The sequence below is a fragment of the Podarcis tiliguerta genome (genome assembly GCF_965153285.1).
Source record: "Podarcis tiliguerta genome assembly, chromosome: 2".
Lineage (NCBI taxonomy): Eukaryota > Metazoa > Chordata > Lepidosauria > Squamata > Lacertidae > Podarcis > Podarcis tiliguerta.
Genome location: NC_139535.1, coordinates 101,742,153 through 101,756,680, shown reverse-complemented (window position 1 = coordinate 101,756,680; position 14,528 = coordinate 101,742,153). Strand labels below are relative to the sequence as shown.

At 46.3% G+C, this 14,528-nt stretch overlaps 2 protein-coding genes across 10 annotated transcripts in view; one reads left to right on the top strand and one right to left on the bottom strand.

The window, feature by feature from the left end:
- Nucleotides 1-12,082, bottom strand: part of TROAP (trophinin associated protein) — a 31,827-nt gene extending 19,745 nt beyond the window's left edge. For 4 of the 9 annotated variants that reach the window (XM_083427502.1, XM_083427503.1, XM_083427508.1 and 1 more), the window contains exons 1-6: nt 11,807-11,934; nt 9,208-9,455; nt 4,071-4,263; nt 3,331-3,488; nt 1,805-1,886; nt 1,079-1,155 (exon numbers count right to left, since the gene is read on the bottom strand). In XM_083427502.1, coding sequence (XP_083283628.1) covers nt 1,079-1,155; nt 1,805-1,886; nt 3,331-3,488; nt 4,071-4,263; nt 9,208-9,402 — 705 coding nt within the window. In that variant the 5' untranslated portion in view covers nt 9,403-9,455; nt 11,807-11,934. Of the gene's footprint in view, nt 1-1,078; nt 1,156-1,804; nt 1,887-3,330; nt 3,489-4,070; nt 4,264-9,207; nt 9,456-11,548; nt 11,764-11,806 lie in introns of all 9 variants that reach the window. The other 5 variants (XM_083427504.1, XM_083427507.1, XM_083427510.1 and 2 more) reach the window with 3 other exon arrangements.
- A 46-nt stretch (nt 12,083-12,128) lies between these two features.
- Nucleotides 12,129-14,084, top strand: LOC310671702 (large ribosomal subunit protein uL29-like). The gene is made up of 2 exons (XM_083428138.1): nt 12,129-12,267; nt 13,594-14,084. The coding sequence occupies exon 2, from the start codon at nt 13,615-13,617 to the stop codon at nt 13,984-13,986; it is 372 nt and encodes a 123-aa protein (XP_083284264.1). The 5' UTR covers nt 12,129-12,267; nt 13,594-13,614; the 3' UTR covers nt 13,987-14,084.
- The last annotated feature ends 444 nt before the right edge of the window (nt 14,085-14,528 follow it).

Below are 14,528 nucleotides of genomic sequence, written 5' to 3'. Positions count from 1 at the left end.
CCCAGGAGAGACGTGTGGCTCGGGCGCGGTAAGTGCCGTCCCCCGCAGTATGCAGTCCAGTTCACACACACACACACACACACAAGCTACGTCTCTGCATACAGAAACACATTGCCAGGTAAAAGGGAAGCCTATCAGCTTTGGGCAGGGGGTCATAGGTACAGATACGGCTGTCCACAGACCTCGCCGTCAATGCACACTAAAAGGTGGAGTTGAGGACAGTCCTCTAATAAAGTCTGTATGAAAGGCTGAACAATTATTTAAAAGTGTAAGAAGCACAAACAGCACCAGGGGTAATGTGTGTTCTTAGGTTTGCTAGCAACCGGGACTGGATGCAGAAACAACTAGAACTACCACCTTTCAAAACATGCTGAAGTTTTCTTCCCCTTAATACCCTGGAGAAGGAGTTAAGTATTCTAAGCCGTTTGTGTGCAACACACACACACACACACACACACACACACAGAGAGAGAGAGAGAGAGAGAGAGAGAGAGAGGAGCCCTCCCAGCAATATCCACTGAGAAAGTGCAATGATTCCTTCAAAATGCTGCTGCATCTGGTGCCACTTTGGAACAATAATTTTAGTGGAACTGCTCAGTACCCACTTTGGGCAGGGCTTCCAGCGAGGAGGATTTAGAGGTTTTAAAAAAAAAGTCTGGACGGCTGGTCAAGTTTGCATCCATTGCATTACACCCTGATCTCCCACTCTACCTCATGCTTAGAGGACACAATCCCAATTCTTGCTTGCCAGGTGCTCTTCCAACCACAAGCCTACACAGTGGTACCTCGGAAGTCGAACGGAATCTGTCCCGGAAGTCCATTTGACTTCCAAAACGTTCAGAAACCAAGGTGCGGCTTCCAATTGGCTGCAGGAAGCTCCTGCAGCCAATTGGAAGCGTCGCAAGGTGTTCGTTAACCAAGGTACGACTGTATGCACTTATTAGCTAGCACAGCAGCTCCAAAGCAAACATCTTCGGAGGCAAGTTCAACCTTTTCACACCTTCCCAAATCCCAGCATTTCTTGACAGGGTTGCCACCAGATTGTCAGAGAAAATGAAGAAAAGCATCAGTTACCTACCCGAGGCCCAGGGTTCTCAAATGTAGCCGACCGCATCTTAAGCTGCTGAGTGTTCAAGGACTGTGGCTGATTCACATCTGTTGCGGGACAAGAGAGTTGGGTTTTTTTTATTTTTTATTTTTTAAAATAATAATTATTAGAAGTTTTATAGATACAGAGAAAAAAAGATATAGAAAAAAAACAAGCAATAAAGAGTTAACAAACAATACATCAAGAATAGAAAAAGAAAAAGAAAAAAACAGCACAACAAAACAACAAGAAAAAAACATTTAAAAACGCATCCAAATTTCATATCTTTATCTTTCATTTGCTTGTTTCCTCGACTTCCTCACACCTCCCTTTTTTGTATTCTAGTTCAAATTAGCTAAATCAGCAAATCCTTTCCCTCTTTCTCAAAATTTTCCCCCTATAATTTATCTTAACACGATCTAATTTTAAATTTTCCGCTTTAACCCATTAACAATCAGTTTTTGCATAATTCTTGATAACATTTCTGCTAAAACCATATCACTTCATTCCAGTGAGAGTTGGGGTTTTTTTTAAGGAAACCGGGGGGGGGGGGAGTTTCATTTGTCATTTGAGAGCTATTTCTCTACACCCATAAGTGTTTGTTTTGAATATTTCAAAGTCCCACCAGACTGCAAACGCAAGGAGCTGCATGAAGACTCTGCCTGACCGGGCCCTGTTCTCCCAGGTGCCAAGAAAGAAACCCAACTTCAGTCGTACCTTTTGAAGTTGATCTGGAGATGTATGACATGCGAGGAAGATTCGCGGCAGGAGCCCCTGTGTATAACGATCCTCGACCAGTCTACAAGGAGAGAGAAATGGAAGTCCAGCATTCCCAAGAAAATGAAGTCCAGTATTTCCAAGTTACTGCAATGCTAGGCCTGTTTCCCCACATTACAGTCACCAGGACCCCATGCAATAGCTTCCATAGCTTTGAGAAAATGGCTAACTAGAGCAAGGCATGCATCTAGGCTGGATGGGCAGGCTCAGACCCAAGACAGTGTAAAATCAGGACAGAGTTATGCTTAATGCTTGTGTGACTTTAGCACCGGCATGGAAGACCTTTCCCAATACAAAGACGGACTACTTTGTTCACATCCCTATGGGCCAGCCCGTCAGTGCTCGCTATTTATATAACGCTTCCGACAAAAAGTTGTTAAAGATGCCTTAAGAACAGGTTTCGACAAACATTTCAGCAAGCCTAAATGCCAGCACACAAAAATTAAACACAAGTGCACAACAGCACAGCACTGAAGCCGAAATCACAAAACGTAAGTCAGAATTGAATCCATACACAGACACAGACAGACAGAAGCAGGTGGTCAAGCAGAATTTTCTTTATTGAAAGCTCCATCTCGTGAGCTATAAGGGCAGGGTCGGCCCAAGACATTTTAGCACCTGAGGCGAACCATGAAATGGTGCCCCGCTCCATGCCAGGAAAGAAGGGATGGGAGAACGTCTACATCAGGAACAAGAGGGAATATCGATCTACACTGGCATCCGTTGCCCCTGTCAGTGGCAGACCTGGCAAGTCTCAAATTTCAGTTGTGTGATGAAATTTCAGCCCTGTGAGACGCCAAAATTTGGTGCTCCCACCTCTTACCCCCCCATAGTTCAACATAGCGTGCTCCATCGTTCTAAATCATAGTTGTGGCGCCCTTTGCAGCATCCTCAAGGCTCCACACCCAATGTGACCAAACTGGTCGTGCTCTCCTAAATCTGCCTTTGCCCTTGTGGATCCTGCCGCCTGAAGCAGTTGCCTCGCCTTGCCTTATGAGTGGGCCGGCCCTGTGGAAGATAAACTAAAGACCTCCCTAAGCGCAGAGCTCTTGCCCCAGAGCAGGGGAGAGACCCTGTGGCCCAACTCAAGATATTGTTGAACTCTCAACTTCCACCAGCTCCTGGCAACCTGCCCACTGGACAAGAATGAAGTTGAGGGGAGCCCAGCGGTATCTGGATGGCCACAGGTTCTCCACCCCAGGCCTAGAGGTATAAACTACGTACATACATGCTGGATACATGCTCTATTCCAGTGCTCCCCAAACTTGGGTCTCCAGCTGTTTTTGGACTACAACGTCCATCATCTCTAGCTAGCAGGACCCGTGGTCAGGGATGATGGGACTTGTAGTCCAAAAACAGATGGAGATCCAAGTTTGGGAAAACCTGATCTATTCCATTTCAACACAGCAGACAAGCACACGCCACACAAATGCACAACAGCACTGATGTATACAGTAGAGACTTACCCCAACGATGGTTGAGCATGCTCTATTCCCTCTTAAAGGAACTCGTCCGGCCAGGCTGGGCTTGTGGGATGCACTTACCATGTGGTTTGTCAGCCCTGTGTTGGACAGGATGCTGGCAAGAGCAGCTACATCTGGCACAAACTCAACTGTGCTCACTTCTGCAAGGAAAAAAAATGTTTGGGGATCATATCAGCAGCACAGAGAAGTAGGTAAGTGTAGTCGGTGGTGATGGGTAATCTAATGCGGTTGGTCAACCCACATACCTCAAAGCTGGTCTCCAAAGCTCTGAAATATTCTCCTAGCCCTGTGAATATGCAGAAAAGGCTGATAGCCACGCAACCACCCTTTCTACCTCAAGATATTTATTTGTGCTGCATTAGAATCAAGGGCTTTTCACAATGACTCTAAAGCAGCTTATCTTTACCAACAGTCATCAGAGGAAGGTTAGGCCAAGACCACCTAACAAGGATATAAAACAAGGTTTTCTGCATCGAGCGCTGTATTCCAGCTAGCCATTGTCCCCAGGCGGAGGTCAATTCACCTCCCTTACATTTTATGATTTAGCAAGCAGCAGAGCCCAAACAACCAGAGCTCAGCCAAAAACCCATCAGCATGGACCGCTCATTCTATCAAGTTAAGGCCAATCGCAAAACATGGTTCACAATGATTCATCTCTGCCAAAAATGAAACAGCAGCAGCAGCAGCACACTAGGAAGATCCTTTGCTGTCATGATCAATACCTTTGCCGTTAAGCACGCGACCTTCGTTCCTGTGACCCGATGTGCTCAGATGCATCTCTCCCAGGGGTTCTCTAGAAAGGATCTTGGGCATTAACCCAGATGCAGGATCCACCGCAGCAGCATCAGGTACTAAACCAGAGTGAGGCATCTTGCTCATCTCAATCCCTTTCCTCCTCGCGTTGGACGGACATGCCTAGAGGGAAAAGAAGAGAGACAAGGATTCTACTCGTGCCAGTGCTATGTTCCAATCAAAAGGCTTGTCGCCATTCAGGAAAGGGCAACCGAATTCTGGTAGAGGGCAAGCCTGCAAGTGGGAAGAAGACAGGCTCCCTGCGAGTGAGGCCATTCTATTGTCAGACCAATAACTCCTGAGTCCCGGTGCTCAGCACTACCTTTGCTGGACAACCAGACCCCCAAGGTATACAGTGTTTCCCAAACTTGGGTCTCCAGCTGTTTTTGGATTACAGTTCCCATCATCTCCGACAACTGGTCCCACTAGCTAGGGATGATGGAAGTTGTAGTCCAAAGACAGCTGGAGACCCAAGTTTGGGGGACACTGATTTAGATAAAAGGCAAGGAAGGGGAGATGTGATAGATAGGGTATGTTTATGCACGCATTGAAAAAGTGAGTGGATAAAAGTTTTTCTCCCTCCCTCATAAGACTAGAACTCGGAGGCATCTGATGGAAATGAACAATGAAGGATTCCGGACGGACAGAAGGAGGTACTTATTCACTTAGTAGGAGGCCCAGGGTTCGCTCTGATTGTCTAGAAATACACAATCGCTTTGAGGTCCTCTCCCTTAGCATGGAAGACGAAGAGCAGACTCCATTTGAGGATCTCTCCCTCATTACAGTCGATCACGTATATGAAGATGAGCAGCAAAGTCAGTCCTCAGGGAATGTGCAGGCGACCTTGGAACGGACCGCTCACGGAAGAACCCTGACCAAACCTAAGAGAAGGCGTGTAGTGGTGATAGGGGATTCCCTACTGAGGGGAACAGAAGCAGTGATCTGTGGGCCTGACAAGATGTCTCGGGAAGTGTGCTGTCTCCCCGGGGCTAAGATCCAAGATGTAACTGAACGACTGCAAGGAATCATAAAACCCACTGACAAATACCCCTTCCTCTTGGTTCATGTGGGAACCAATGACACTGCAAGCAATAGCCTCCAGAAGATCAAAAGAGACTACGAGGCTCTGGGCAGGAAATTGAAGCAATTAAATGCACAAATTGTCATCTCATCTGTCCTCCCAGTTGAACGACGTGGCCCAGGGAGAGAGAGGAAAATAGTGGAAGTAAACAGCTGGCTTCGCAAATGGTGTAAACAGGAACGGTTTGGATTCTTAGATCACGGACTGCAGTTTCTTGAGGATGGACTTCTGGCAAGCGATGGGCTGCACCTCACAACGGTTGGGAGGAATGTTTTTGCCAAAAAACTAAGAAACCTCATCAGGAGGGCTTTAAACTGACTAATGTGGGGGAGGGAGACAGTGCTCCTGAAGGAAGGAGTCTATTAATTGATGAAGATGATCATCCAAATGTCATAGACCAAATGGAGCAAACAGCAAGCAGACCTAGTGGTGGGAGGAAAAAATCCTTAAATAAGAGACACGGGGGAATGACTAATGGACTTCAATGTCTGTACACTAATGCACAAAGCATGGGAAATAAACAAGATGAGCTTGAGCTCTTGGTACAGCAAACTAAATATGACATAATAGGCATCACTGAAACCTGGTGGGATAAGTCCCACGATTGGAATGTAAAAATGGAGGGATACAATCTATTTCAGAGAAACAGACCAGACAAGAAAGGAGGAGGAGTGGCGTTATATGTCAGGGATGTGTATACCTGTGAAGAGATCCAAGATTTAGAACCTCAAAGCCAAAGTGAGAGCATTTGGGTCAAAATTAAGGGAGAGAAGAATAACAGTGACCTCATTGTGGGAGTTTACTATAGATCCCCAAGCCAAACAGAGGACATAGATGATGCCTTCCTGGAACAGATGGCCAAGCATGCAAAAGGAAGGGAGATAGTAGTAATGGGGGACTTCAATTACCCAGATATTTGTTGGATGTCAAACTCAGCCAAGAGCATAAGGTCAAACAGATTCCTCACTGGCCTTGCAGACAACTTCATTGTCCAGAAAGTGGGAGAAGCAACAAGAGGAACAGCCATTTTAGATCTGGTCCTAACCAATGTCGATGACCTGGTTAATGGGGTAGAAGTGGAAGGATCATTAGGCGCAAGTGATCATGCTCTTCTGAAGTTTACTATACAACGGAAAGGAGCAGCCAAGCATACTAGGACTCAATTTCTTGACTTTAAGAAAGCCGACTTCATAAAACTTAGGGAAGTGCTGGGTGAGATCCCATGGACAGTAATACTAAAAGGAAAGGGAGTTCATGATGGCTGGGAGTTTGTTAAGAGGGAGATAGTAAAAGCACAACTTCAGGCAATACCAATGAGACGGAAACATGGAAGGTGCCTAAAGAAGCCAGGGTGGCTATCTAAAGAACTTTTAACTGAGTTAAGATTAAAAAAGGATGTGTACAAAAAATGGAAAAGGGGGGAAACCACCAAAGAGGAATTCAAACAAATAGCCAGCACGTGTAGACACAAAGTCAGAAAAGCTAAAGCACAGAATGAACTCAGGCTTGCTAGAGAGGTTAAAAGCAACAAAAAAGGCTTCTATGGGTATGTTCGTAGCAAAAGGAAGAACAAAGAAACAGTGGGGTCACTCAGAGGAGAAGATGGTGAAATGCAAACAGGGGACACAGAAAGGGCTGAACTCCTCAATGCCTTCTTTGCCTCAGTCTTCTCCGATAAAGAAAACAATGCCCGACCTGAAGAATTTGGAGGAAATGATTCAGCAGAGGAAACACAGCCCAGAATAACTAAGGAGATAGTACAAGAATACTTGGCTAGTTTAGATGTATTCAAGTCTCCAGGGCCAGATGAACTGCATCCAAGAGTATTAAAAGAACTGGCAGATGTGATCTCAGAACCACTGGCAGTCATCTTTGAGAATTCCTGGAGAACAGGCGAAGTCCCGGCAGACTGGAGGAGGGCAAATGTTGTCCCTATTTTCAAAAAGGGGAAAAGAGAGGACCCAAATAATTACCGCCCAGTCAGTCTAACATCAATACCAGGGAAGATTCTGGAGCAGATCATTAAGCAAACAATCTGTGAGCACCTAGAAAGGAATGCTGTGATCACCAATAGTCAGCATGGATTTCTGAAAAATAAGTCATGTCAGACTAACCTGATCTCATTTTTTGACAGAATTACAAGCCTGGTAGATGAAGGGAATGCAGTGGATGTAGTCTACCTTGATTTCAGCAAGGCATTTGACAAGGTGCCCCATGATATTCTTGTAAAGAAGCTGGTAAAATGCGGTCTTGACTATGCTACCACTCAGTGGATTTGTAACTGGCTGACTGACCGGACCCAAAGGGTGCTCATCAATGGTTCCTCTTCATCCTGGAGAAGAGTGACTAGTGGGGTGCCACAGGGTTCTGTCTTGGGCCCGGTCTTATTCAACATCTTTATCAACGACTTGGATGATGGACTCAAGGGCATCCTGATCAAATTTGCAGATGACACCAAACTGGGAGGGGTGGCTAACACCCCAGAAGACAGGATCACACTTCAAAACGACCTTGACAGATTAGAGAACTGGGCCAAAACAAACAAGATGAATTTTAACAGGGAGAAATGTAAAGTATTGCACTTGGGCAAAAAAAATGAGAGGCACAAATACAAGATGGGTGACACCTGGCTTGAGAGCAGTACATGTGAAAAGGATCTAGGAGTCTTGGTTGACCACAAACTTAACATGAGCCAACAGTGTGACGCGGCAGCTAAAAAAGCCAATGCAATTCTGGGCTGCATCAATAGGAGTATAGCATCTAGATCAAGGGAAGTTATAGTGCCACTGTATTCTGCTCTGGTCAGACCTAACCTGGAGTACTGTGTCCAGTTCTGGGCACCACAGTTCAAGAAGGACACTGACAAACTAGAACGTGTCCAGAGGAGGGCAACCAAAATGGTCAAAGGCCTGGAAACAATGCCTTATGAGGATCGGCTAAGGGAGCTGGGCATGTTTAGCCTGGAGAAGAGGAGGTTAAGGGGTGATATGATAGCCATGTTCAAATATATAAAAGGATGTCACATAGAGGAGGGAGAAAGGTTGTTTTCTGCTGCTCCAGAGAAGCGGACACGGAGCAATGGATACAAACTACAAGAAAGAAGATTCCACCTAAACATTAGGAAGAACTTCCTGACAGTAAGAGCTGTTCGACAGTGGAATTTGCTGCCAAGGAGTGTGGTGGAGTCTCCTTCTTTGGAGGTCTTTAAGCAGAGGCTTGACAACCATATGTCAGGAGTGCTCTGATGGTGTTTCCTGCTTGGCAGGGGGTTGGACTCGATGGCCCTTGTGGTCTCTTCCAACTCTATGATTCTATGATTCTATGATTCTATGACTTCCACAAGAAGCAACGATGGCCCCCAACTTGGAGGGCTTTAAAAGAGGATCAGGCAAAGTCAAGGAGGACAAAGCTATCGACGGCTACCTCCAATATCAAAGGCAGTACATCTCTGAATACTAGTGGCTGGGAATCGCAGGTGAAGAGAGCACTATTGTGCTCATGTCCTACTTTCAGACTTCCCATAGGCTTCTGGTTTGTTGCTTTGAGAACAGAATACTGGACTAGATGGGCCATTGGGCCTGATCCTGCAGGGCTGTTCTTATGGGAAATACTGACAGCTCTCTGCACTAAGGCTGTACATCAGAAGTGTTTGGCAAGGAAAGTGCTCCAAAACAGCAAATGAGGATGCAAGGACTGGTTTGACAGACTAAGCGGGGATAGGATCTAGAAATGGGAGATCAGCACAGGGCATTTCCGACTGCTGAAAATTCTACCCAGGTTTCTATTTGCAGCCTTCGGCAGCTACCACCCAAGCAGATTTCAAGCTTGTTCTGAAAACCTCGAGGGCTAGAAACCATTTCATTAAAAAGTGAATACCAGCACTGAAAGAGTGAGAGGCTGCAACAAGCAGGATGCAACACAGGTAATTTTCTCAAATCAGAGAGGGAATACCTAGCCTAAGCCAAAGGCAGCTCCACCACACTCACCTGATGAAGGTTATTCTGTGGCTGCTGCCGAGACTGCTTCACCTCTCGTGGGATTCTGGTTTTGCACAGCACTGGGATCTTGCTGCTGCTCAGGGCACCTGCAGCAAGCGATGCACTTTTCTCCCGTCCTTCTCCTGCAGATGTCACAGGAAGGGGCAAGACTTCTTGCAAGTTTTCCTTCCCAACTCGAGCCATTTAGAATTCCTGTGCTGATCCTACTGTCAAATCCTTTGTGGCAGTATTTGCACCTATGGGTAGGGGAGAGAAAAGGCTTTTGAAACAAGGAAAGAGAGTGGGAGGCACAAGGAAGCCACCCATGGGGCAAGACTAATGCAAATAATACTATTTGTTCCCCACAACAAGTGTTTGGTTTGCTGTTTTTTACCTGGAGAGCACAGCAGGCTGTGTGCCTTCAAAAGTGTACTGAAGAGCTTTAACACAACCAAGTACCCAAACTGGACCCAAACCATTCCTTCCTTTGCCAGCTGTCACCTGACAAAATTCTTTTCAGCAGGCTGTTAATACAAGGTATGACCGGGAGCTTTGGTGAATGGTCACAGAAATCAGACAGTGATAAATATTCGAACATACAATCAGCATCGGAAACCCACGAAATGCTCAGTTGTGTACGGAGATGAAGCTGTAACTCAAAAGACAGTGTATGAGTGGTTTAAGCATTTCCGTGAAGGGCGGCAAACCATTGAAGATGACCCTCCATCTGGCAGACTATCAACGAGCAGAACTGTGGCTAATGCCAACAGAGTTTGTGAGTTATTGATGTGGGATTGGCGTTTGTCCATCCGAATGATGGCGGAAGAATTGCACATTCCACAGGAAATCATTACTGAGCTTACTGAGTTGTCCCACCCTCCATATTCTCCCGATCTGGCCCCACTGGATTTCTTTCTTTTTCCAAAACTGAAATCTACACTGAAAGGGCACAGATTTTCCAATATTTCACACGTCCAAACTGCTTTAACAAGGGAACAGAAAGCAGTATGAAAAGAGGACTTCTCCAAAAGTTTCCAACGGTTCTACGGATGTTGTCAACGGTGCATTGTATCAGAGGAAGCCTGCTTTGAAGGCCTATAAGGTATGTATGTTCAAATATTTCTCGCTGTCCGATTTCTATGACTATTCACCGAACTTTGCGGTCACACCTTGTTGAAAAGGGAAGGAAAACTGTGCAGGGCCACTAATTGTCGGCTCTGTTAAGCAGCCAGCTATCACCAATCAGCAGTCATTCCATCAGGTTGCAGCAGAGGAGGAAAGGAAAGTTTTGTTGGAACACTTCATTAGAACAGCTGAGAGACGGGCAACTTTGTATCCAAGCTTGCTTGTTTCCTCCTCCCTCATGACCCATTTTACTTCAGTGCTATGACTTTTATAGATTGCAAGCCCAAGGGCAGGTACTGCCATTTTTCTTCTTCTATTTTTTTAGTGATTTGCAAGCTAGTCTGGGAACCTTTCTTGGCTGAAGCATGGAATACAAATTCCTTCTTTAAATGAATAATTTAAATAAACTGCTGGCAAATTCCCTCTTGTTTGTGAATATTCTATAACAGCTGCACCAAGGTAAGGTCCAGGAAGCTTCACCACTAGCAAACTAATATCCTTTAGCACATTAATGTACACCTAGAGACCCCAAACCAACGCTACAGGCCATTTTCAGAAGGCCATCCAAGAAGAGGAATAGGAGGCAAGGCAAGAGCTGGCCTTGTTCAGGGCCATGGCATCTTTTGTATAATAATTTTTTATTAGTTTCCAATTGCAATAACCCAATAAAAGCCTGATTGACACAATACGAAATTATGATACAATCAATGACGCGGGTGGCATTGTGAGTTAAATCACAGAGGCTAGGGATTGCCGATCAGAAGGTCAGCGGTTTGAATCCCCTCAACGGGGTGAGCTCCCGTTGCTCGTTCCCTGCTCCTGCCAACCTAGCAGTTCGAAAGCATATCAAAGTGCAAGTAGATAAATAGGTACCACTCCGGCGGGAAGGTAAACGGCGTTTCCATGTGCTGCTCTGGTTCGCAAGAAGCGGCTTGTTCATGCTGGCCACATGACCTGGAAGCTGTACGCCGGCTCCCTTGGCCAATAAAGCGAGATGAGCTCCGCAACCCCAGAGTCGGTCACGACTGGACCTAATGGTCAGGGGTCCCTTTACCTTTAATAATGATGCCAATTGTTCAGGTGCCAAATTGTGTTATTTTGTTCCGCGCCCGCCTTTGCCCCCCGCATGCTAGAACTGACGGTTTGATCCTTTACTTTAACTCTGCCTTCCAAAAAACTTATCAATTCCAATGACACACCAGTCAGAATAACAAACCCTTAATACCGCAGCTGCAATTTTTTTTTAACGACTTCCATTGGCGTTTAACGCATCCAATAATTTACGGTCCTACAACAAGTGATGAAGAGATTCAAACTCTCTCTTTCGTTCTTCACGCGTGCGGCTATTATTCTGTAATAATTCTGCCTTTGGCGTGACGGCGGGCGTCCGGGAAAATCCGGGCGCGTGGCAGCCCCCCCCCCCGCTGGCCCCTTCAAACTCTTCGATACCGAAGAACCAAAGCTCGTCTCGCTGGCCGCCTACCGAATCCCGGAGGCCAAACGTTTCGCAGGACGCTTCGGAGCTCAGTAAAGGCTTCCATTCCTTCATTCCCTCAGCCCCCTTCCCTTGAACCCCGGACCCTCTTCTCTCGCGCAGCCCTCCTTCCCCTCCCCCCCCCCCGTCCACCTGCCTCCAGTCAACTCCTGTCCTTTCCTTTCCTCCGCCGCCGCCTCCTTCTCCTCAGGCGAGGCCGTTGACGCGCAGCCATCCGCCTCTCCCGAATCAAGTTCATAAAGCAGCGGGACGAGCTGATTGGCCTCTCCGCTCCTTCACGTGGCCCGGCGGAAGGGGCGGGGCCGCAGGGAAACAGCCGCGGTTGGGGCCGGAAGCTCCGACTCGCCGAGCTTCAAGAGAAGGTGGAAGCGGAAGTTGCGTCAGGACCGAGTTCCGGAAGGCCTCTCCTTCAGACTCGTGCACCACGCGCGCCTCAATTCTCGAGTCAGGTACTGCGGTTTTCACGGGCGGGAGTGTTTCTGAGCGTGTATAAGTTCGTTTCCCCTTCGCTACCCAAGTAGTGGCAGGAGAGAGGGAGGGAGGAGCTAGTTTGGGTTGTTAATTAAGAGTGCCGGATGGGAGCGGCCGCCGAGACCACATAACACGGGTCTTGAAAGGCCTACACTGGCTCCCAGTACGTTTCCGAGCACAATTCAAAGTGTTGGTGCTGACCTTTCAAGCCCTAAACGGCCTCGGCCCAGTATACCTGAAGGAGCGTCTCCACCCCCATCGTTCAGCCCGGACACTGAGGTCCAGCTCTGAGGGCCTTCTGGCAGTTCCCTCACTGCAAGAAGTGAGGTTACAGGGAACCAGGCCTTTTTGGTGGTGGCGCCCGCCCCGTGGAACACCCTCCCACCAGATGTCAAGGAAATAAACAACTATCTGACGTTTAGAAGACATCTGAATGCAGCCCTGTTTAGGGAAGTTTTTAATGTTTGATGTTTTGTCGTGTTTTTAATATTCTGTTCAGAGCCGCCCAGAGTGACTGGGGAAACCCAGCCAGATGGGCGGGTTACAAATAATAAATTATTGTTGTTATTACATTATGATACTCCCTGGGTGACCTTGGTCATGTCCTGTCTCTCAAGTGGCAGAGGTGAGGATAACATTCGGTGGGTGGGTGAGGAATCCCATCTGAATGCCATCCTGAGCTTACTAGTGAAAGCGGGGGGGGGGGGGGTTTGGACAGAATTGCCAGCTTTTCACATCCTATTTCTGATAGGTTTCTCTGCCTTCCAAAATATATAAAAACATAATAAAACATTAATCATTAAAAAAATTCCCTATACAGGGTTGCCTTCGGTCGTATAATTGTATAGTTACTTATCTCCTTGGCTTGAGGGTTGCATAACTCCATACATGGGTGTAACCAGGATTTGGGGGGGGAGCAGAACCTCAGATTTGTATTACAGTGATTTGTATTGATTTTTACTGTTGGGGGGCAGGGGGACAGCTACGTCCATGATTCCATACCCTCCCAACATTTATCCAGCAGGGATTTCCTACATTACTCTCCAGTATTTCTCAGATGAAAGTTGGGAAATCCTCAGGAAAAGCAGGACATTGCACTGTACAGTTCCTAGTTTGAAAAAACATCACAACACTCTCGAAGACTCAGCTACACAGCTGCAAATAAAACATTTTAAAAGTGTTGTAAAGTGAAATATACAAATGAGACACTAGACAGCGACAGCGATCTATCCCAAATTCAATGTCTTTTTCAAAACTTTTGTTTAAAAAGCATTTTCTCCTTTTTTTTCTTTTCACGTTGGTAGCCTGAGACCGTTGTGGACGCCATGGCCAAAATCAAAGCCCGTGATTTGCGAGGGAAGAAGAAGGAAGAGCTGTTGAAGCAGCTGGATGACCTCAAGGTGGAACTCTCTCAGCTGCGGGTGGCCAAGGTGACTGGTGGAGCAGCCTCCAAGCTCTCAAAGATCTGGGTGGTACGCAAATCCATTGCCAGAGTGCTGACCGTCATTAACCAGACCCAGAAGGAAAACCTCAGGAAGTTCTACAAAGGCAAGAAATACAAGCCTCTCGACTTGCGGCCTAAGAAGACACGTGCCATGCGGCGCAGGCTAAACAAGCATGAAGAGGGTATGAAGACCAAAAAGCAGCAGCGAAAAGAACGCCTGTACCCACCTCGGAAATACGCTGTGAAGGCATGAGCCCGAACTGCAGCATTCTGATCCTCTGACCAGCATTTTCCTATTAAAGGTGTTTTGGCTGTTTAAAAAAAAAATAAAAAAGCATTTTCACAGTGTTATTTTATATGTGTGTTGATTCCACCTATGTTATGTTTTGAATCGTGGTTGCAAATTTCATAGTGATAACTTTGTTCTCCCTTTTTTGAAAACTGCTTTAACTTTCCAGGTAGCGTGGCAACGACAGGGAATGGAGGGTTACTGTATTTTTTCTGTGTATAAGATGAGGTTTCCCCCAAATTCTTAAAGTTTAAAATTGGGGGTAGTCTTATACTCTGAAATGTCGCAATTAAATATATAAATAAATTATTATAATTATTATTTATTTATTTATACCCTGCCCATCTGGCTGGGTTTCCCCAGCCACTCTGGGCAGCTTCCAACAGAACACTAAAATACAATAACCTATTAAACGTTAAAAGCTTCCCTAAACAGGGCTGCCTTCAGATGTCTTTTAAAAGTTTGATGGCTATATTTCTCTTTGACATCTGGTGGGAGGGCGTTCC

Bases quoted from the DNA above. Each gene is read 5' to 3' on its own strand.
- LOC310671702 (XM_083428138.1), top strand. From the start codon at position 13,615: ATGGCCAAAATCAAAGCCCGTGATTTGCGAGGGAAGAAGAAGGAAGAG.